General features: G+C 38.2%; 3 protein-coding genes across 3 annotated transcripts in view; all 3 read right to left on the reverse strand.

Moving 5' to 3' along the window:
• Positions 1-344: 344 nt before the first annotated feature.
• LOC136277817 (uncharacterized) overlaps positions 345-22,729 on the reverse strand; it is a 30,603-nt gene continuing 8,218 nt past the window's right edge. Inside the window, exons 4-5 of the mRNA XM_066160537.1 lie at positions 1,220-1,468; positions 345-664 (exon numbers count right to left, since the gene is read on the reverse strand). Of these exons, the coding sequence (XP_066016634.1) occupies positions 345-664; positions 1,220-1,468 (569 nt within the window). The remainder of the gene's footprint in view (positions 665-1,219; positions 1,469-22,729) is intronic.
• Positions 1,791-9,776, reverse strand: LOC136277781 (uncharacterized). Its single transcript, XM_066160479.1, has 8 exons — positions 9,521-9,776; positions 9,226-9,474; positions 7,771-8,082; positions 6,951-7,195; positions 3,679-4,015; positions 3,038-3,289; positions 2,221-2,541; positions 1,791-1,900 (listed from the first exon to the last, which is right to left on the reverse strand). The coding sequence occupies exons 1-8, from the start codon at positions 9,774-9,776 to the stop codon at positions 1,791-1,793; spliced, it is 2,082 nt and encodes a 693-aa protein (XP_066016576.1).
• Positions 10,945-12,628, reverse strand: LOC136277782 (epidermal growth factor-like protein 6). The gene is made up of 4 exons (XM_066160480.1): positions 12,286-12,628; positions 11,929-12,078; positions 11,335-11,457; positions 10,945-11,084 (listed from the first exon to the last, which is right to left on the reverse strand). The coding sequence occupies exons 1-4, from the start codon at positions 12,626-12,628 to the stop codon at positions 10,945-10,947; spliced, it is 756 nt and encodes a 251-aa protein (XP_066016577.1).

The following is a 22,729-nucleotide window of genomic DNA, read 5'->3' on the forward strand; positions in this document are numbered from 1 at the left end:
GTTGGAAGAACGAGAGAAAAGTTTGTAAATACTCTTTCACTGCTCACAATCTACGAACATTTTGAGTGTTCTACTAACATATTGGGTAGTTTATCACGCTAGTAAACGAATAGAAAGTGCAGTCTGTTACTTTTGTAACTAAAATTATATGTATCGGTACAATAAACTATTGATTTCCCACCTATCAGAGCGCTTTTTTTAAATACGAAAATAAGCGACTAAGCACTGAGAGAATACAGAGCAAGTTCTGTTGACCGGGCCTTGTGTGAGGAGGCACTAACTCTATTAACTCAATTGTTACAATACTTACTTAATACTTACTTAGACAGCATAGTTTTCAGTGTTTAGTTTGTTATTTCGAAAAAAACCTCAATGTCAGATGGAGTAAAATGAAGACTTCCTGTGAAAAATCCACAGTTTTCACCTGAATAACCCGTGGGGTTTTTGTACGTCTGGCCGCATTCAGTATAAGAGTGTTGATTGTTTTTTGCGTCATGTGATATGTAGATATCGTGTCCTGCACCAAAAGTGGGTCCGTAAGAGGAACATCTGTACATTGCGTATTGCTGGTTTTGATATTGTGTCAGCTTCACAGGATTGTATCCTTTGACGTTGTAAAGAGAGAAAACAAAAGCTTTGCTGGCTGAAGAAGAAGCACAGGGACCTAAAATGAAAAGATTTAGGAGCATTAGAAACTAAGCGAATGAGAAAAAAATACATGATGATAACCATAAAAAAATTAATTTTTTTTATTTGCCGAACTAGAACCGAACAGTTAAATTTGTCAGAGAAAATTTCAAAGAACTCGGGAGCATATTTTCACTTTTCAAAAAAAGCACTCGAGATATGGTCCGTAGTGTTGTTCAAAGGCAACATATGATCTAAAGAGAGCATTAATTAAACATCCTTCGTCTCAGCTCTCCAATATGAATAATGGATACAGCGAAACACGGGGAAATGACACGAAATGGAGCTGTCAGAATCAAATCAAATCAAAACCAGACTCTAATCAAAAATCAAATCCGAAACAAGACTTTGAGTTAAAACCCGTTTCAAACGCGTTTTCAGGCTATTTACGAGTTAATCTACTTTGGGATCGCAATTGTTAATGTGATATTTTCTGTTTCTAAGATGAACTCACTGCTACTAGAAAAGTCCACAACTAATCGATTTGTTATCTGTTCTACATGTTAGAGATGTTTGCTTTATTTTTACTCACTGCTGGTCCAGGACACGTCAGTGTATCCACCAAAGATATAACTGTTAACTTTGATGATGGTCACTGTGGGTCCCCTCCCATCGCAGTTACTGTGGAATGTCGATGCTGCCCAACCGTCAGTCTCTGCGTGCCAACACCTCACAAACCTGCTACGCTCTTTATTGATAAGGACTGGGTCCAAATACGAAAACAGCACCTTCAAGTACTGGTTGTAATCAAGACTTCGAAGTATGGCGGACAAACCGAGGCCTGAGAAGGGAAAAGAAAAGGAAAAATTACAGTTGGCCAAATAAATGTAACAAGAGCTTTGATTGGTTGTGATGCCTTTGAATCTAAGGTGGATAATTTCATCACCCTTCGTTTGGCTCGCTAGATAATCTTACATTACTGATCCGGAAAGCTAGAAAATTCCCAGCCCGTCTACCAGGCGGCATTTTAGGCGGCAGAGAGAATGACATTTTTTTAAAGTTCACAAAGCAATAAGGTGGACAATCAGACATGGTTTGATGCTACTCTGGTTTAAAGATTTAATGAATGTAACCGAAAAGTTACAATTCATAGACCCAACGTTTCAACACTCCTGTCTAGTGTCTTCATCATCATCCCTGATGAATGCACTAGACAGGAGCGTCGAAAGATTGGGTCTGTGAATTGTAACATCTCGGTTACATTCATTAAAATCTTTGAGCCAGAGTAGCATCAAAACATGTCTGAAATGTTTTTGTTAACTCAGCCGTTCTTTCAAGTGGCCCAAACAATTTCGTTTAATGTAATACCCACAAACCCCCGCGGCAACTCAGACAAGACGTTGCGTGACGAACTTAAATGAATACTACAAAAGGACTTTATAAGCCTACACATACCCTCATAAAATGACAAAAAAGTAGGCTTTCCGTAATCTAGCAACACAACTTTCTGAGAATATTTCTACAATACGCGATTTGATTTTCTACAGACCCTTACAGTATTTATCCTCGGAAAGGGGTGTTTTTCTTGATTACCTGCTTCATAGAATACTTCGACATCCGTTGGAGAGAAATGAGACCCCCCTGTAAAAAAACCACAGTCACCAGTTGAGTACCCTGAGGGTTTCGTGTACGTACAACCGCATCTAGTGTAGGAGTTCTGGTTGTTTCCAGAGTCGTCGGGTATGTAGATATCATGACCACACCCAACCCCAAAGATGGGTCCATACGAATTACATCTGTACATTGCATATTGCTGATTTCGGTATTGTGTCAACTTTACGGGATTGTATCCTTTAACGTTATAGAGAGAGAAGATGAAAGCTTTACTGGCGTAGGAATAAGCGCAAGAACCAGCTGAAATAGAAGAACAATATAGTCGTACATTAAAAAGCTGAAAGAAAACATAAACCCCCAGTGGAAGGAGAGGGGTGGGGAGTTTATTTTCCACCATGAGCTAGACGAAGAGTTTTTTCTCAGACTAGAGATTTGTGAAAGGGAGGGAGATATTTTACTAGTTTGGTATAGAAACGAGTACCAAAAACAATTATGGAAGATTTTAGGGGTTACTTTGGAGAAAAGCGAATAAATATTTTTGAGACTTGAAGCAAATGTTTTAGGATGTAATGTTGTTCTGCAGGTGTATCACATAGAAAACATTTCTATAGACGACACTGGTGTGAAGAAATCTTGATGGCCAAAACACTAATATGAAAAAATAAAGGCTTAGAGCTAGTATCAAAGGAGCATCGTTTAATATTTCCTCCAGCACCCTCTTCCCCCCCCCCCCCTCGCTTAAATCCTAAAAGGAATGAACTTGTCTTGTCCCAACTTAAAAATTTGGTATGCCTGCCTTCGCTCCAGGACGCATCAGTGTATCCACCAAATATGTAATCGTTCACTTTGATGATTGTCACTGTAGGGCCTCTCCCATCGCAGTTGCTGTGGAATGTCGATGCTGCCCAGCCGTCAGTCTTCGCATGCCAACACCTAACAAAGTCAGTACGGGATGCAGTGGGAAGAACTGGGTCTAAAAACGAAATCAGCTTTCCCAAGTATTTATTGGGGTCCAGGCCTCTAAGTATAATAGATGCACCAAGGCCACCTGTGTGCGTAAAAGAAACTCGAATGTAAATTGCAATAACAGACGTTCTAGAATATAGAAAGATGTTATTTCTTCTTTGAAATTCACAACCGTGGGAGTTTTTCACAAAAATTAGAGCCCCAGATCTTCTTATTGGACAGGACGAGGTGCTAACCATATGATCCCATTTAAACTCACTATTTCCCTGTGCACTTATTGTGTGACGAACTCAAATGAATGCTGCGAAAAAGACTTTACAAGCTTACACATTCCTTTGAAATGACAAAAAAGTAAGCTATCTGTACTCTAGCATCACAACTTTCTGAGAATATTTCTAAAATACACGATTCGATTTTGTCACAGGCCATACTAAGTATTTATCCTCGGAAAGGGGTGTTTTTCTTGATTACCTGCTTCATAGAAGACTTCGACGTTCGTTGGAGAGAAGTAAGACCCCCCTGTAAAAAAACCACAGTCACCAGTTGAGTACCCTGAGGGTGTCGAGTACGTGCAACCGCATCTAGTGTAGGAGTTTTGGTTGTTTCCAGAGCCGTCGGATATGTAGATATCATGACCACACCCATCTCCAAAGGTGGGTCCATACGTATTACATCTGTACATTGCATATTGCTGATGTCGGTATTGTGTCAACTTTACGGGGTTGTATCCTTTGACGTTATAGAGAGAGAAGATGAAAGCTTTACTGGCGTAGGAATGACCTGCGCAAGAACCAGCTGAAGTAGAAGAACAATGTAGTCGTACATTAAAAAGCTGAAAGAAAACATAAACCCCCTGAGGAAGGAGAGGGGTGGGGAGTTCATTTCTATCATGAGCTAGACGGGGAGTTTTTTTTTTTTTCAGACCAGAGATTTGTGAAAGGGAGGGAGATATTTCACTAGTTTAGGTATTGAAACGAGTACCAAAAACAATTATGGAAGATTTGAGGAGTTATTCTGAAGAGAAGCGAGTAAACATTTTGAAAAGGTCATAGACAGGCCTACACAGACTCCCCTGTGTGGTTTTACGTTTGCGACGCAAAAGTCTTTAATTAAAGCTTCGCTCTGACGAGTATGTCTTTGAGCGATTTACCTCTTTTGTATGATATAATCGGAGGCGTTTTGTAAATTGTTTTCAGCAGTGGCTGATTTTGGATGAGGTTCCATTCTTGCATCAGTATTTGTTTTAAATTTTTTAACCCCTGGGTGGTATGCTGTCACAAAAGGCAATATTTTGCCTTTAGTTTTTTTGGTTTGTTTTTTAAGTGTCGACTGCCTTGCGGCAAACGAGACCTCAGATAACGTTTTTTCAATTAGGCTTTTTGGGTAACCACGTGCTTCAAGTCGTGTTTTGAAGTTACACATGGCCTCCTGGAAATTTCTTTCCGAGGAGTTTGTTCTTAGAAGTCTGATAGCTTCTCCTTTAATAAAGCCTTTCTTAACACCTGGCGGGTGGCAAGATGAATAGTGTGTATATTGAAAGGTCTTGGTCGGTTTGTAGACTGATTTTTCAGAGATGAAAAAGCGCGGATCGAAAATACCAACACATGATTGGTTACTCTCTTTCCAGAGAGAACCAATGAAAATGGAACACCGTTGATCCTAACCGCAGATAAACCAAGTATAAAAGGATGGTTTTCCACCCTTTTTGGCGGGATTGGAATTGAGAATTTCTCCGCCTGTCCCTGATTAACACAGCCTGACTTAACAAAGCAGCTGAAGAGATTCTTTAAGAATCGAAACCGCCGGTCCTGCTAGACGATATACTTCACTTTCAGTTTTACCTGAAAAAGATGTCAGCTTTTGAAACACCATTGCGGCCACCAAAAACGCCAGACTACCGTCCAAATCTGGACGAGGCGATGGAATTAACGTACACTGATCCGAACCTAGAATCGGACCCGGAGGATAGCCCTCCAGCATCACAACTCGAGCCAAGGCATAAAGCTGCATTAGCCAAACAACGCAGCAACGAAGGTCTACGCCTTCAAAAAGAAAGCCGTCAAAAAGAAAACCTTCCGAGGAATAGCCGCTCCACGCGGCAGCCAAGGAAGAGGAAACATGAAGACACCATCAGCGCTATCCAGTTCAAGAAGCAAAAAACTGAAACCTCCATTTTAAAACTGGAGAGACACTTACAACAAAAGACTTGCCCTAAGTCGCTTCAATACAAGGCGAAGGCAAACGTCACGCCTGACGAAACCTTTCGACAGGAAATAAGCGCTATTAAAAGTCACGCCGAAGAACAATACGTTAGCGCCCTAGTCCGCTTCCATCAGCGTAGACTTGTTAGTCACAAGAACAAACTTGAAAACGCTAATATTGCCAAGTCTCGATCACAATACAATGTAAATACACGTGAAAGATCACGTTCGCCCTTGAGGAACACTGTAAATACTGATGTCGACAGGATAGACAAAATAGAAAATCAGCTTTCAGAGCTGAAAGATCTTATATGTACACGCTTTCAGAGTGATAATAAACATGTTGAAAAGTACAACAGTGTCATCTCTGAAAAATCAGTCTACAAACCGACCAAGACCTTTCAATATACACACTATTCATCTTGCCACCCGCCAGGTGTTAAGAAAGGCTTTATTAAAGGAGAAGCTATCAGACTTCTAAGAACAAACTCCTCGGAAAGAAATTTCCAGGAGGCCATGTGTAACTTCAAAACACGACTTGAAGCACGTGGTTACCCAAAAAGCCTAATTGAAAAAACGTTATCTGAGGTCTCGTTTGCCGCAAGGCAGTCGACACTTAAAAAACAAACCAAAAAAACTAAAGGCAAAATATTGCCTTTTGTGACAGCATACCACCCAGGGGTTAAAAATTTAAAACAAATACTGATGCAAGAATGGAACCTCATCCAAAATCAGCCACTGCTGAAAACAATTTACAAAACGCCTCCGATTATATCATACAAAAGAGGTAAATCGCTCAAAGACATACTCGTCAGAGCGAAGCTTTAATTAAAGGCTTTTGCGTCGCAAACATAAAACCACACAGGGGAGTCTGTGTAGGCCTGTCTATGACCTTTTCAATAAATGTGGTTCTTCTCCAGGCTGATATACTGGTTCGAACTGAAATGGTTCTATTCCGCTCATGACGAAGGGTCGACGAAGAAGCAATTTGTATTAAAATTTAGCTGAACGATAACACGATCTAAAGTGATCCCCGTAACATACGTCACAGGCTCATTTGGAAGACCGCTGATTTAAAATTGGTGCCCACGGTTTGAAAGCCGAAATAGCGCGAAAATACAAACTTTAAAGAAATATTTCTCCAAGGTAAGACACATTCAGCACAAATAACGCCTGAAATCGAGAATTTCGTTACTTTGGCTATCGAAAGAAATTAACTCAATTTTTGGCTTCAGTTCTCCTTTAAAGGAAAAGATCCTTCTGTTCTAAGTGTTGTCATTACTAGACGTGTTAGGATGTAATGTTGTTCTGTATATGTATCAAATAGGAAACATTTCTATAGACAATATTGGTGCGAAGAAATCTTGATGGCCAAAAAACTAATATAAAATAATAAAGGCTAAGCGCTCTTATCAGAGAAGCATCATTCAAATTTCCTTCAGCACCCTCTCCCCTCCCCCTTGAATCCCAAAAGGAACGATAGTTGATCCTATATAATTGTCTTATTTTCACTTAAAAAAAATTGATATTCCTGCCTCCGCTCCAGGACACATCAGTATATCCACCAAATATGTACTCGTTCACTTTGACGATTGTCACTGTGGGTCCCCTCCCATCGCAGTTGCTGTGGAATGTCGATGCCGCCCAGCCGTCAGTCTTAGCATGCCAACACCTAACAAAGTCAGTACGGGATGTAACGGGAAGAACTGGGTCTAAAAACGAAATCAGCTTTCCCAAGTATTTATTGGGGTCCAGGCTTCCAAGTATAATAGATGCACCAAGGCTACCTGTGTGCGAAAAAGAAACTCGAATGAAAATTATAATAACTGACATTCTAGAATAGAGAAAGATGTTTTTTCTTCTTTCATAACCATGAGAGTATTTAACAAAAATCAGAGCTCCAGATGTTCTTATTCACAAGGCGGGGTGCTAACCATGTGTTCCCATTTTAACTCAATATTTTCCTGTGCATTTATTTTGAAAACATATCAATTAAATTTCACGAGAACACATTTTCTCAAGTGCGTATAAAACTGGGAAACGAAAACCGAAAACCAAAAGTTCAGTTTAGCTGGGTTGAACTGTCTGCTTCAGCCCGACTCAGCGATTCAATGTCATGGCAAAACATGGCATCTAGATCAATTTTTTCCCTGATTTACCTGATGTGCACTGCTACGCCGGAACTAAGATACAGTTCACTGACCACTGCTGCCACAATAACCTCAATAGTATTTCGCTGCTGAATATGGTTCAGCACATGCGCTTTTAGAATCCCTGACCGTTGCAAAGGATTATAGAGTTTATATATTTATTCATCGTATATTTACGACAGGGTTCTAAGTGCTTCTGTACAACAACTTACCTATTTCGAAGAAAACTTCAATGTCAGATGGAGTAAACTGACGACTTCCCGTGAAAAATCCACAGTTTACACCCGAATAACCCGTGGGGTTGGAGTAAGTCTCGCCGCATTCAGTAAAAGAGTACTGATTGTTTACAGCGTCGTCACGTATGTGGATGTCATGTCCCCAACCAAAAGTGGGTCCGTAATTGGAACATGTGAACATTGCGTATTGCTGGTTTCGGTATTGTGTCAGCTTCACAGGATTGTATCCTTTGATGTTGTTAAATGAGAATAAAAAGGCTTTGGTGGCGTAAGACCAAAAACAGGAACCTATAATGTTGATTAAAATGGAAATGCAGAGATACATTCAAAGATTAGACAGGTATAGGATCAGGGAACAGAACCGTTTTTACATTTAAGATCGAGTTATGAATAGTTTCTTAATTCAAACGATAAGAAAATCAAGATACAAAACAAAATGGATCGGTCCTTTGATGTTGTTGATCTGAGGGAGAAGACAAAGGCTTTCCAAGCATGTGAGTTCCAACATGAACCTATATTATGGGTGGCGTTGTATGAACATAGTAAATGTAAGTTCTATTAGTCAATTGTTAGACCATCCTACGATTCCTTGAGGTCTCTCAAAAAAGAGAAGTGGGATGATCTACGAATGGATGACAAGTGTAAGTTAATGAAGGTGGGTACAGCTGCAGCGAATTTTGAAGCTTCTATAAACTCGTCATGGCGGTTAACTAACCCTTACTAAAGTCTTATTAACGAGAGCACTTTGAAGGGTCATAGCGGAGCCCTACAGAAACGTTACCACGCATCAAGAGATCCTAAAGGGGGGGGAGGGGGGGGGGAGAGAGTGGGGCTTCTGGTGCAGGTCCTGAGATACGTCAATCATTCTTATACCAAGTGTGACATGGTATATCGCGTTTTTTTTCTCTCGCCTCGCGCAGCTTTTGTTCTTGTCCTATGTTTTGATTGGCCCGTTTTAATGAACTTGGTTTTGGCTCTGCGACACTCATTAAGTGAGAATAAAAAGGCCTTGGTGGCGTAAGACCAATCACAGGTACCTAGAATGTTGATTAAAAGGGAGATGCAGAGATGCATCCAAAGATTAGACAGGTGAACGATCTGGGACCAGCCCCAAAAAGTTGTTTTTTACATTCAAGATTGAGTTATGGATAGTTTTGAAATTCAAACAATGAGAATGTCATGAGACGAAACAAAAGTGGATCGGTTTTTTGAGAAACGGTTCAAACAACTATTGCTTAGATTTCTATCTTAAGACATGGCTTTGGGCCCGTAACTTTACCAAGAATTTCAAGAAACACCCTTTAGGGGACATTGTATTTTTCTGTTTTAGACACCAAGCTAGATTCATTACCTTTCAAAGTTAATTATTTTCCCTTCTAAATCTTTCAAACTTTGCACCAAAAAAAAAATTAATGACCAAAGTCTACTTACTGCTCCATGATACATCGGTGTATCCACCAAATATGTAATCGTTCACTTTGATGATTGACACTGTGGGTCCCCTCCCATCACAGTTGCTGTGGAATGTCGATGCTGCCCAGCCTTCTGTCTTAGCATGCCAACACTTCACAAACCTGCTCCATTTTGAACTCAGGAGGACTGGCTCTAGGTAAGAAAGCAGCTTACCTGTGTAGTTGTTGTAGTCGAGGCTGGTAAGAATAACGGAATTATTAAGGCCACCTATACGAAAAACCGAAAAAGGGAGAAAAAATAAGGATCGCCCTACCTTGAAGATTTGGCGTCATGTTGAATTCGTCATCTTGGTGGTGGTAATGTCTACAACTTGCTTTTTCGTTTTTACGAATTACAGCGTGACAACCGTTGTGTGACGCACATCGATCTAAGACACAACTTGCCTTTCCAACCCCGTGTGAACTGGGAGGTGCTCTTATGGAAACCCTGTCTCCCTTATAGACGTGTTTACCCGATGAAAGCGTGTTTTTATGACATTCCAGATTACTAAACCCAGTACTTCTGATCATATCTCGCCTCGTTATTTGCACCAACTAATGTTTTCTTAGAATTAGCGGAAATCACGCGATAAAAACGTGATAAGAATGAAAAATTAAGAATTAAGGTTGATCAACATAGAAAGTTCAAAGGATTCGTATTTAATTTCTCCTCACCGTATTACTGCCGAACCAAACATCAGAATTATGGGAATAAAGAAAATAATCACCAAGCTATGAAGCTCTTGATTGTCAAACAAATTTCCTTGACAGTACCATACGGTATGTATGAATTCCGTCTTGCCTAGGGTCTTGGTCTCGATTCAGGACCGACTCATGTTAAAAAATATATATATATTTGACAACTAATTTCCAAAGAATTATAAGCTTCATATGACAGTGAAGAAAGATAGAGAATGCGAAATGCGAGGAAACAAACTGAGGTCGCTCGTGCCTCAGTGTTAGTTAAACTCACGAAAAAGTAGCTGGTACCGTAGCAAGTGCTGTCCGACCTTATTAACAGGTGGTAAGGATCTTATTTACATTGGGTACTATTATCCTGTTGTTGTATCTGCCTATTGAGGAATTACCAAAGAGAATAATGGCTACTAAAATTAATCGCATTTTGAAACTTTCAATTAGTCAAAAAAACTCACGTTAACATTTCTGCAGCTTTTTTGACTATGGAAAAAGTTCTGAGTGATTTGGCTGATCAAGATAGAAAGTTCGACATAGTTGTAAGCAACAAACTGTAAAGATCAATGAAACTGTTTTTTTTTAAGGGGGGGGGATGGTAAGTTAGGCGCCAAGTGAGACGTATTCTTCGACCCTTTAACCCCTAAGAGGGTTTGGCATTTAACTTCTCCTCACCGTATTACTGCCGAACCAAACATCAGAATCATGGGAATAAAGAAAATAATCATCAAGTTATAAAGCTGTTGATTGTCAAACAAATTCCCTTGGCAGCACCACACGGTATGCATAGAGAACAGCGAGGAGAATATCTGTACTGGTGCTAAGGAGTAAGGGGTCATAATGCAGCCCGTTTTCAGGACGAATTCCATCTTGGTCTCGATTCAGGACCGACTCATGTTAAAAAAAATATATTTTCCCAAATTGTAAGCTTCATATGACGATACAGAAAGATAGAGAAGGCGAAATACGAGTATCATAACAAACTGAGGTCACTCGTATCTCAATGTTAGTTAAACTCACCAAAATAGCAGCTTGTTCCGTTTCCTTGGTACCAGGAATTGCAAGTGCATCGATAGGAACCAACGGTATTGTTGCAGTAGGCATTGACGTCACAGTCATGCGATTTATTGGCACATTCGTCGACATCTGAGAAAATGTATAAAAAACTAAATGGCTTGAACTCAAGAGCAACAGTCGATCGAAAATGACTGTTATTGGCGAAAGCGTCTCGCCGTATAAGCAATTGAACGTGACATGGTGTGGGAAATAATTCCAATCGGTTATTTAAGCAATTTGTTTTAATCGAGTGTCCAGATTAAGCCGGGATTGTTTTGGTTTTGCTTTGTTTTAAAATGACTTGCTTCAGGCAATAGTGAAAGTCATTTCACTAACTTACCGACACACTTTTTTCCGTTTCTAGTAAAACCAGCTTTGCACGAGCAACTGTGAGAACCGATGGTGTTCACGCACTCAGCGTTAACGTCACACACGGGAATGGTCGAATTACACTCGTCCACGTCTGAAAAAACGGAATAGTCTGCGGTTAGTTTAAAAGCAAAAAGGAGGGTATTCGCCAATTGCTTCCGGCGGGAGCCAAATTTTTGCTTTGTACGACCCCATCAGGAAGCAAAATTTCCCCTTCCCTATTCGTTAAATTTCGTCACTATAAAGTTGTGATAGCAATTTGCTATTGAATGATTATCTCTGTGTCAAAAAAGAAATTTTTTCATTCTATTTGACTTGTTCTCAAATTGATCAGTTTAAGAGAGATTATAGCATTCCTTCATAGCTTTGTTTCCGTCAGATATCTTACTATTTTTATTTTGTTTTGTTTTGCTTTATTTTCTCATTTCACCCTATGAATATTGGGATGGGGAGAGGGGGGGTCAGGTGGTTGCAGTCTACCCATAACATCTCTGTCAACGTTTTTGCTCGTGGTTAACCGACTTTTGTCTGTAGAAGATGTGAATTGATAAACGCTTGAATCCACCTTCGGTTTTCATGTCACAAGGAGCCAGAACAGTCCTCTCGGGTACAATCGAGTGAAACCAGTATTTGCCGCTGACCGCTTGTCCTCCTTCGCTCATTTTGATTTCCTGGCAAGTCTCCGCAGGCAGCTCAGGAATGGAACCGAGAGGGACTGAAAGAAATAGCAATCATAGTGGCATAGTATTCCAAGTAAGCAAGATTTGATGTTCATCTTGGGGGTGTGAACACTCAATTTGAGGGCGACTTGACTTAAGGCAATAAAGGGAAGTGATGTGACACAATTTATTAATTTTGGGTTGAAATTCTGCGCTCTGAAAATGTCTTTAAAGGGAAGAAGACAGTAAAAAATTTTACAAACCTCGTTTGTAATCTCGCTTAAAGTAAAATCTCTCAGGGTTCGGAACATAATCCTCTGGTCTGGCCTCCTTGGTTCGGTTACTCAGTTCACAAATGTCTTGCGTAAAGACGTAGTTGAAACTTTGACATCTGACGTCAGCATAGCATCCCCGCAAGCACACATCTGAAAGACCAGCCCCCGTGATCCTCTTGAAGATGTGGCGTTGTAGCATCATCCCAAATTTGGAAACTTCCGGCTGGCCCGTAGCCTCCCATTGCTGTGCAACTGTACAGCATAACAGCACGGTTTTGATCAACAGCCCTACTGCGTACAAGACCTTTTTGGCCGTTTTCTCTCGACGCATGTTTGGGAAAAAACGTTCCCTGAAAAGAAAAGGCAAATAATCTGCTAAGCTAAAACTTGCCCTACACTTCTTTTTCATCTGTAGACTGGCTTTTCGTGAGTTTACGATCAACATGCATGCTTCTATCTTTGTAATTTGACTTTATTTTCATAAGTTTATTTTTTAAGGATTACAAGCACAGAAAAGTCATGCATATTTATCAAACTGGACCTCAAATTTGAGAAAAGGGATGTTTCTTTGATGCCAAAACTTATTTAGTCATTCGATATTTGCGGTTTTTAACCATTAGCTTGATTTGCATTGTGGTCAGGAAATGCAATATGAAATAAATTATGGAGAAAGGCTGGTTAGAGCTGTATTAGTAAGGATTGTTCGTAAGGAGCTGTTAACGAGTTAGAATTTGGAGTTTGTCCGTTACCACTTGAACAGCGATCGAAAACCGATTGTTGGCGACTGGAGGTCGTAATACGAACTCGAAATTCTACTTGTGAGCAAACCTCAAAGCTTCTTCAAGTTAGGATTTTGAGTCGGATTTCGGGCTTGATTTTCGAGTTGCAATTTCCAGTAAAGCAAGGCATAGAACTTGAAAAGAAGCCGAAATACTTCGTTTCATTTTTGCGGACTGCAAAATTGACATAATTCATCCTGCATGACATAATTTTAGTCAGATCCATACGCTTTGTTTTGTTTAAGAATTGTTCATACTAATCAGTTATTCAAGACTCGGAGTTCTTGTTGTCTCCTACTTGTTTTTGAAAACTTTTACGATCCTTCCGGCAAAAATTCGTTTTATTCTTGATGCTCGCTCTATTTTACCAGCCGGACTTACTAAACTTTTCAAGCTGCAAAGTGGGGACATCGTGAAATTGTTTTTTGAACTCATTAATAAAGAATTTTCAGGTTATCCTTACATGCAAGTAAGGTTACAAAAAAGATTGAAATAAAACGTTAAGTACCGCGTGATAAAACCTACATAAACTTCCATAAATAAGGAATTATAAAATAGCGCTCGTGCTAGCCCTATTTAAGTCCTATTGAGCCGCTGAGAACAAAATCCTTATTTACGCACGCGCGTAAACAAAATTATTTCCTACCGTTTTCTCCAAGAATGTTTCTTTGCTGGTGATTCTTGTCTGTATGTTAGTGTAGCTCCCTAATTCAAAGACGAAGCTGAAGTTTTACATCTTAGTCAGGTCCATACGCTTTGTTTTGCAAATTGTTGAAAGTAATCAATTATTTAAGACCCGGATTCCTTGTAAGTCTCCTACTTGTTTTTGAAAACTTAAGCGATCCTTCCGGCAAAAATTCGTTTTTTTGTGATAATCACTCAATTTTACCGCCACAAATGTCAGAAAACAAAAATACTGTGAAACAGCACTTCTAAACAGCGAGACAATAAAACGGTAGACCGAATAGGCATTCTAAATCTAAGCTGATATCAAAGAAGCTTTTCAGTTTTGTGGCTGTGCGAGTTTACTAGACGTTGACTTGCTTCTTTTTTTTTTTTTCCCGCTTTGACTTTAAGTCAGATTATAAATTGGCAAATTGATGAAATCTCTTTCGCGTAAAAATAAGGAAAGGAAAGTGTTCCACAACTTTGCGCCACAAAGGAAGTCATAGAAAGTTGTAAAAAGTAGATAAAAAGAAACGCCATTTGAACTTCTTCATTCACTAGCAAATATTGCCATAATTAAAAGGTTTCCTATCACCTGTGAAGAATACTATTGCCATATTCACATTGCTGCATTGGGACGTGAAATTCGAGATGTAATACAGAGAATTTCCAATATGAATTAAAATGTCCTTTTTGGTCAGATTGTTTGAAAAAAGTGATGTAAAGCTCTTGTTTTGAATCCTTCGATTTAAAAAATTATCCTTACGCTGTTAGTTGGAGAATTAAAAATATCAAGTCAAATTTAACATATTTTCCGTCAGCAGCAAAAAGGGAAAAGCAAATCCTATACAAGGACTGTAAAACTCAAAACTAATCGCTTTCAAGTTGAGCTTTCTTCAGATGCGAGGGATTATCGCATCGAATTCGTTCTGACAAGTTTTCTCCTTTTTGTTTTCTCAAAATGAAGAAGTTGTGTGTTCCAAATAGTTCAAATGTAGTTTTCCATTCGTCGAGTGTTCACTAGTGTTAAAGAAAACTGGCTTACCTTTCAAGATGCAACACCTTTACTGTAAGAAATTCAAAACTTATTAAAAAGAATACTGTCATTAGCATTTGTTGTTGTAGACTTTTAGCTGCAGTCACAGTAGTCAAGTGAAAAACTCTTATCAATAATTAATTTGTTGTTCCTGTCTGATCCTTACCAATATATCACACTGCTTTTTTACAGTCTTGTAACGGCATAAAATTTATAAATTAATATCGCAACTTTTCGTAGCAGTATGAGTGTCTCGAATGTTACTTTGCGTAAATAGAAACATATCTTACGTTCTCAAACTTGCCATCCGCCGTAAAGATAAAAAAGGACTCTGTAATGATAAAGGGAATCGCACGCACTCTGAAAGGTAAATTAAAAATAAGGAATAATTCTCTTTTGTTCCTTACAGGCACACAGTTATTTCGCAATAAAGAAGTAATTATCAGTTTAAATAGACTATTTACTTTACACACATCGAACCTTTACACAGGTTTCTTTTTTTATTTCATTCAGTTATACTTTATTTTTGTATCATCGTTTGGTTATAAATTATTTCGTGGACACGAATCATCAAGAGAAATAGTTCCATTAACTTGAACAAAAAGGGACGCACGATTCATTGAATGAACACATTAAAATTTCATGAGAGAAAAGGCGTCCATTCTTAAAACATGAATGAAGATAACCCCTACTCGTCTTTAAGTGAATTCCGTGTGAAATAAAAATGAAAATAAAAAGAAAATAATGCTTGTTTTTTCGATATCATTCAAAATCGAAGAAGGAGGAGTTAAAACTATTCAATATAAAAAGCATGGTGTATATTCTTATATTTTAACTATGTTTGTAGCTACAGTACACAATTTCAGTCGCGTTGGTGAAGGACAAGTCCTCGTGTCTGCGTAGTTCTCCATGTTAATTGTAGTTTTTATTTCTTATCGTGGTGGCTTGGAAAACATTTTAAATGTTATAATACACAGCGAGAATCTTGCGATTATAACCGGCAATAATTCTTAATAACAAATTAAGACAACCCCTCTTTTTTTTCTATAACAATGATAGCTGGAATCGATCTCACCGAGAAAGGAAGGATATTCTCTTTTCCAAGCAATTTCCTTTAAAACCCCTCGCTCCCGGAAACGTCATAAGAATCAATGATCATTTATTATGGGTTGTTAACCTTGGACATGTCGACTTCTGCTCAAAACAGATGCTCGTAAATAGTTCAGCATAATATGCTGACATATTATTGTATAAGATTCTACTTTGCGTCAAACCCCACATACATCCCCCCACAATAGGGTAATATCCAGTACTTTGTTTATGAAGTGCAGAGGCACAGGCCGAGACTCACATAAATTACACAGAGTTTGTTCTATTTACAAAACATTGCACAGTTAAAATATTGATGAAGTGGGATCATAATTATTATTATCATCATTTTTTGATCGGGTGATAATAGTACACGATTATTACAGACTTTATAGAGAGGAATTAATACTGCTTTTAAAAGACTCTTTGTTAAAATAGTCATTCGAAAAAATGTTATTAGTAAGTAATTCCTTGTTCCTGTCTAGCATTCGAGATTTAAAATACACCGTTTATTTCAGTCTCGAAAGCGCATAGTTTTACAGTAATTGTTGCAGCGGAATGAGTCAGGCTTGCAATTTTGGGTTAACAAGAAAGGCACTTTGACTCTCTAGAATTCTCATCAGCCGTAATTATTAAAAAATTAAACGACTTTTCAAGTATAGAGGACCATGCGTACTATATTGAGGAGTACAAAGAGAAAAGAATCACGCCCCAGGCAACTATTAGCGTGATAAAGGAGTGATACTCACTTTCAATAAGCTGTTTGGTATAAAATTATAAAACCTCTAACCCCTGCCTTGCGTAATGCTCGGTTGGGGGCTTTGGGTACTTAGATATTCGGTGTACTCTGCACGTAAGTACGCGGTATTTTCACATCACAATAAGGGATACAACATTGGATACAATATTGGGTGTATATGTTCGCAAGTCAAGAAATTTTTATCAAGTTAACCAGTTTGAGGAAGAGGCGTCTTGCATCCTTAAAGTACAAATTAAAAGAAACCCTCTTTGCTTTTTTAGCGAAATCTGCTGTCCAAGAGCTTAAAAAAATGAGTGACGAAAGATTAAGAAAATTACGAAGAACATTGTTTTGAGAAATAGTGAAAAAAATTTGCATATTTTGATTTAAAAAACCTCAAAAAATTTGCTGAGTGAAATAACAATACTGATGCACCAAAATAAATAACAGGACTTGTCTCTCTTTGGGCTAAGATCACAATGAGCTACTGTTTTAATATAAAAAGATGACAACCATGTTATTACTGATATCAACAACATTCTTCCGCATTTTAAACTCCACCACATACCAAGAAGGAATCGTAAGGGCGGCGGAGTCGCTTTGTTGATACGAGATGGTTATACCGTACTGCAAAATTCCATCATGAACACAAGCTCATTTGAGTACTTAGATGTGAGCATATCCAACAAAAGTGAGACATTCCGTTTAATTGTTCTCTATCGCCCTCCTCTGTGCAAAAAGAACAACACTAGAAATAGCTTTTTGCAAGAATTCTCATCTTTTCTTGAAGAACTTACATTATCAAGGCAGCCCATTATAATTGCCGGTGATTTTAACTACCATGTTGATGATCTATCAAATCCTGAAGCTGCCTCCTTTCTAAATCTCCTTGAGTCCACTGATCTAATTCAAAATGTATCTGGATCCACTCATCGCCTGGGCCACACATTGGACTTGATATTATCTCGTGAAGAGAATAATGTTATAACGGATGTTCGCATTCTATCAGCCGACAATATTTCAGATCATAATTTGGTTACTTGTAAGGTGAAATGTACAAAACCGAAACCTTCTACACTACATGTTAAACACAGAAACACCAAAAGGCTCGATTTAGCTAGTATGATCAAAGACATCGAAGAATCTAATCTCATTACTAATCCACAGTCTTGTGTAACTGAGCTGACTACACAATATAATACTAATCTCTCGTCTATCTTTGATCAACATGCTCCTGTGAGCGAGAGATGGGTCACTCTGCGACCGCATTCTCCTTGGTATACTGATGAACTTCGTAAGGCTAAACAAGACAAACGTCGTCATGAAAGAAGATATATTTCATCTGGTCTTCAAATTCACCAAGAAATATTTATTGATTCCTGCAAACACTACAATGATCTTCTAACAGCGACAAAGACAAACTATTATCGGACTCTGATCAGCTCCTCTGACCAATCACAACTATTCAAGATGGTATCTCGCCTATTCTTATCGAAGAACATTGCTGCACTCCCTAATAATGATTCATTGGATACATTGACCGAAACGTTCAACGATTTTTTTATCAAAAAAATTGAGAAAATAAGATCGGATTTGGACTCCCATACTGCCCAAGCACCCGACATCAACGTCAATTATCCAGTCACCTCGTCGTTCCAAACTTTTCAACCTGTATCTGCTGATATTGTTCACAAACTTATTGTTCAATCTCCAACTAAGTCTTGTCAACTGGATCCCATTCCAACACGAATTCTAAAGTCAATTCCACACTTGACGCCAATTATAACCAAGATTATCAACGCCTCCATGGCTAACGGAGAATTTCCTGATCAGTTAAAACAATCCCTGGTATGTCCATCTTTAAAGAAGCCTTCATTGGACCCGAACTGTCTCTCAAATTACAGACCGATTGCAAATCTATCTTTTCTCTCAAAAACAATCGAAAGGGTGGTCGCAAATCAAATATACAGATTTATGGCCGAGAACCAGTTATTTCCAGCGATGCAGTCAGCATACCGCAAATACTACTCCACTGAAACTGCTTTAATAAAAGTCTCAAATGACATCCTAAGAGCTGTAGATCAAAAAGAAGAAGTAGTACTTGTTTTGCTAGACCTTTCCGCTGCGTTCGACACGATCGACCATAACATATTACTTGAAAGAATGGAGAAACGTTTCGGATTTAGAGGTATCGCACTAAAATGGTTCAAATCATACCTAGAACATCGTGTTCAGTCAGTGAAGATCAAACACTCCATCTCTAAGCCTCGACATATCTCCTACGGCGTACCCCAGGGATCAGTACTTGGTCCACTACTCTTTCTAATGTATACCTCGCCTACAGAAGACATTGTTGCTGAACATGGCCTAAACTGTATGATATATGCCGATGATTCGCAACTTTACATAAAGATAAACTCCTCTGACAGAATGCTAGGCATGGAAAGATTGAAATCATGTGTTAATGCAATCATGGAGTGGGCCAAGAAAAACAGATTGCAGTGCAACCCTTCAAAAACAGAAATCATTCATTTCCTCTCACGCTTCTCAAAAAATCCTCCTTTCTGTAATATCAATATTGGAGATGATATCATTAATTTATCTAATACTGTCCGAGACCTAGGCGTCATGCTTGATTCTGTGATGAACTTACGCTCGCATATAAATTCCATCTGTAAATCGTCGTCTCTAGCAATCAGAAATATTGGTCGCGTTCGTAAATACCTCTCGACGCAGCAAAATGAAAGATTGATACACGCCTTTATCTCATCGAGACTTGATTATTGTAATAGCCTATTGTACGGTCTACCGATTTGTGACATCGAAAAATTCCAACGGATCCAAAACACAGCTGCCCGCTTGTTAGTCGGTGCCAAATCAAGTGACAGTATAACACCTATACTTAGGAAACTTCATTGGCTCCCGGTCACAAAACGAATTCAATTCAAGATACTGTTGATAACATACAAAGCACTAAATGACATGGCTCCAACCTATCTTGTTGAACTTCTTAGTCGATATATTCCAGCACGAAACCTCCGTTCATCAAATATGAATCTACTTGAGGTCCCAACAATTCGAACTAAAACGTATGGGCAAAGAGCATTCTCCTACGCAGCACCGTATTTGTGGAACCAACTACCTGAATGCATAAAAAACGCCGAATCTGTTGACTCCTTTAAACGCTTATTGAAAACTTATCTTTTCAAAAATTAAGCCACCAGATTATTTGATATCGTACGTTGTCAAACATATGCATAACACGTAATAATTCATTAGTTTAGATAGAGTAGCGAATTGCATGTATAGGATTTTTATCGAAATTTTGTTAATTTGTAATTGTAAAGCGCATAGAGTTCAATTTTAATGCGCTATATAAGAACTTATTATTAAATTAAATTTAATTTAATATAAAAAGAAAACTTGGCCGGTTTTTTAGTCTTGTTCTTGTGAAACCTATAATTCCCAATAGCTCTGTACGTTTACCAAAAATATGTATTTTTTTTTTGATGAGTTAATACTTGAATACAGCCTATGCAAAATTCTTCAAAGTGCCTTTTTTTTAACCAAAAAAAATAACTTGTTTATCATAAGATAATTCTGTAATCTCATGGTAGGTGTACAAAAACATGTTTTAAACAAAACCTCATGATGCAAATTATCTGCTATTTCAATAAATGTTTTCTAGCTCAAAGATCGTCTCTTATTTATCGTAATGGTAACAGATTGAAAAGTTGGTAAAAAATAGAATTTATTTTGAAATTGAGATTCGTATATCTGGTGAGAACAATCCAGAGTCAAGTGAGACCGAGCTGAAATATTTTCATCACATAGAAACAGTAGGCAACATGTAACTCTGGGGAATTATATCTTGCATAACATGAAAATGGCAACCAAGCATTTCAAAGTGATATCAATTACAATTCTTAACTATTAACGAGAGCAGTGGTTTTATTCTTTAGTTGTGTATCGGAACCCTCCCCACCCCTGCTGAGCCAGTGAGATGCAAAGTCAAAACAAGACTTCAATGATCGATTTGTAATCATTACAACCAGTTTTAGTGTCATTGTAGTTGCTGCCGCTGTTGTTATTCTTGCCTTTCTTATTCTTTTCCCTCTTTTTTCCAATGACGGTAAACATGAACTTTCGAGTTTTCTCTTTTACACTCAACTGAAAATAGTCCACTCGGAGAAAGAGTTATTTATGCACAGTTAAACACTCTTTTTTTCAGTGATGAGATTAATTATACAGTCTCCGTCTATTGATACAGTTCAAAAAGCCGAGGCTGACAAATGACCAAGCCGATATCAGTTCCTTTTGTGAAGACCGCTTAAGATTTTACAATATTCCACCATGATTTTGAGGTTGTTAGTAAACTTGCCTCATTTGTTTTGTGTTCAAGTCTCCTCTTGTAAATAGGAAACGAATGAAAATAAAGTGAATGGAGGAGTAGGCTAATACTATTGAAATATCAGGCAGAGGCCTTTCGGAGTTTTTTCCCTAGGCCCTACTGGGTCTTAATAATGAATTACTTGCATAATTTTGAATACAAAGCTTGTCGTTACTATTCTACTAGAGGAAAAAGAAATGGAAAATTTCAGTGTGGAACTGTGAAAAAGAAAGTTCCATTTTTATATTAGCATTCCAGAGACTACATATTGCCTGAGATTTACATGGTGAAAAAAGTTGTTTACAACCTACGTTTATCTGTATATCCCAACATCTTCAGGTTAGATTCGAGCAGGAATGTTAAAGGACAAAATTGGCATCGAGCAAGAATTTTCGTTATGGATGTTTTTTTTTACTTATTTAAACGTTGAAAATGAATGGAAATAATATATTACCATAAGCCATTCAGCAAAAATTATAATACGCCAGTTGATCATTTCTTATTCCTTTTGGCGGTCTTATCTTACAGGTATAATTTAGCACGCTCGACACCTCTTCTTCTTAGAGGTGACTTGAGGAGTAAACATGTAGTAGTTTTCATCCTCTGCACTGAATTTATAATCAAGTAACTTACACGAATAGCACGTAGCTCTTTTAAGGGGGGTACCTTGGGTACGCCCTTTCTTCTCCGAATTTTTTGTTTATTCTGTCGTTATGTAACAGTCTTCGAGGATTATTCTCTCTTACGATATCTCCTCAAATATGATTTTAATTCTGTCGGTAGTTTTGTTATAATTTTTATATTGTCAATCTTGTTTTTATTTTGCCCGAACTTGACCGTAAGACTAAGAAATTTAAAGTAGAAATTATTTTTTAAAGCGTAAACATCTCGAAGGTACCTACTTAGTATGCGAACTCCACTCTGCGTCGCTTAACGTGATCCGCTAATTAAGTGTAAAAGCATGACGAAAGGTTAGAGATTGACAGGTCAGTAAGCATCACCTTTATAAGCAATGACCCACACTTTCATCTTGAGATCAGAGCTAGTCCCGAGGTAATAAGTTGTATGTAAGGAAGAGAAGAGTAAAAAAACCTTCAACTGAACACCGTGTGTTAGAAAATAACTTCTAACAGGAGTATTCTAAATATTATAGCAAAGAGATTAAATTCATCTGTGCAGTTTTGACCATTTCCATTAAACCCAGGGTGGCATTCACAAACATAGGATCCGTTGGTGTTCGTGCATGTAGCATTCACGTGACAAGAATATGATTTCCCTTATACTCGTTGAGATCTGTAAAATCATAAACATAAAAAGAAAATTGTAATAGGGAAAAGTTGTTCTGTCCTGTTAGCCTATCCATTAAGTCTTGATGGTTAAAATGATTACAAAATAAAGGCATCAAGTACCTGTGCAATCGCATCCATCTCCAACGTATCCGGGGTGAAAAGTGCAAACGTATGATGTTTTGGTGTTCGTGCAGGTAGCATTCACGTGACACGACTGATTCGTTACTAAATGGGTTGATATCAATGCTTTTCATCTCAAAGTTATAACTGTGCAATCTGAATTTAGGATACAACTAAAAAATAGAAGTGGAATGTTATATAGAGGTGTTTACAGCCAGGTTCCTATCCAAAAATCGTAAAATTGTATAACATATTGATATGGGAATATTTAATGGAGACAGAGAAGGAAATGTTATTGATGTCTACAAGACAATTTCTAACAAT

This window comes from Pocillopora verrucosa, chromosome 13 (genome assembly GCF_036669915.1).
Source record: "Pocillopora verrucosa isolate sample1 chromosome 13, ASM3666991v2, whole genome shotgun sequence".
In the NCBI taxonomy this organism is placed as follows: Eukaryota; Metazoa; Cnidaria; class Anthozoa; order Scleractinia; family Pocilloporidae; genus Pocillopora; species Pocillopora verrucosa.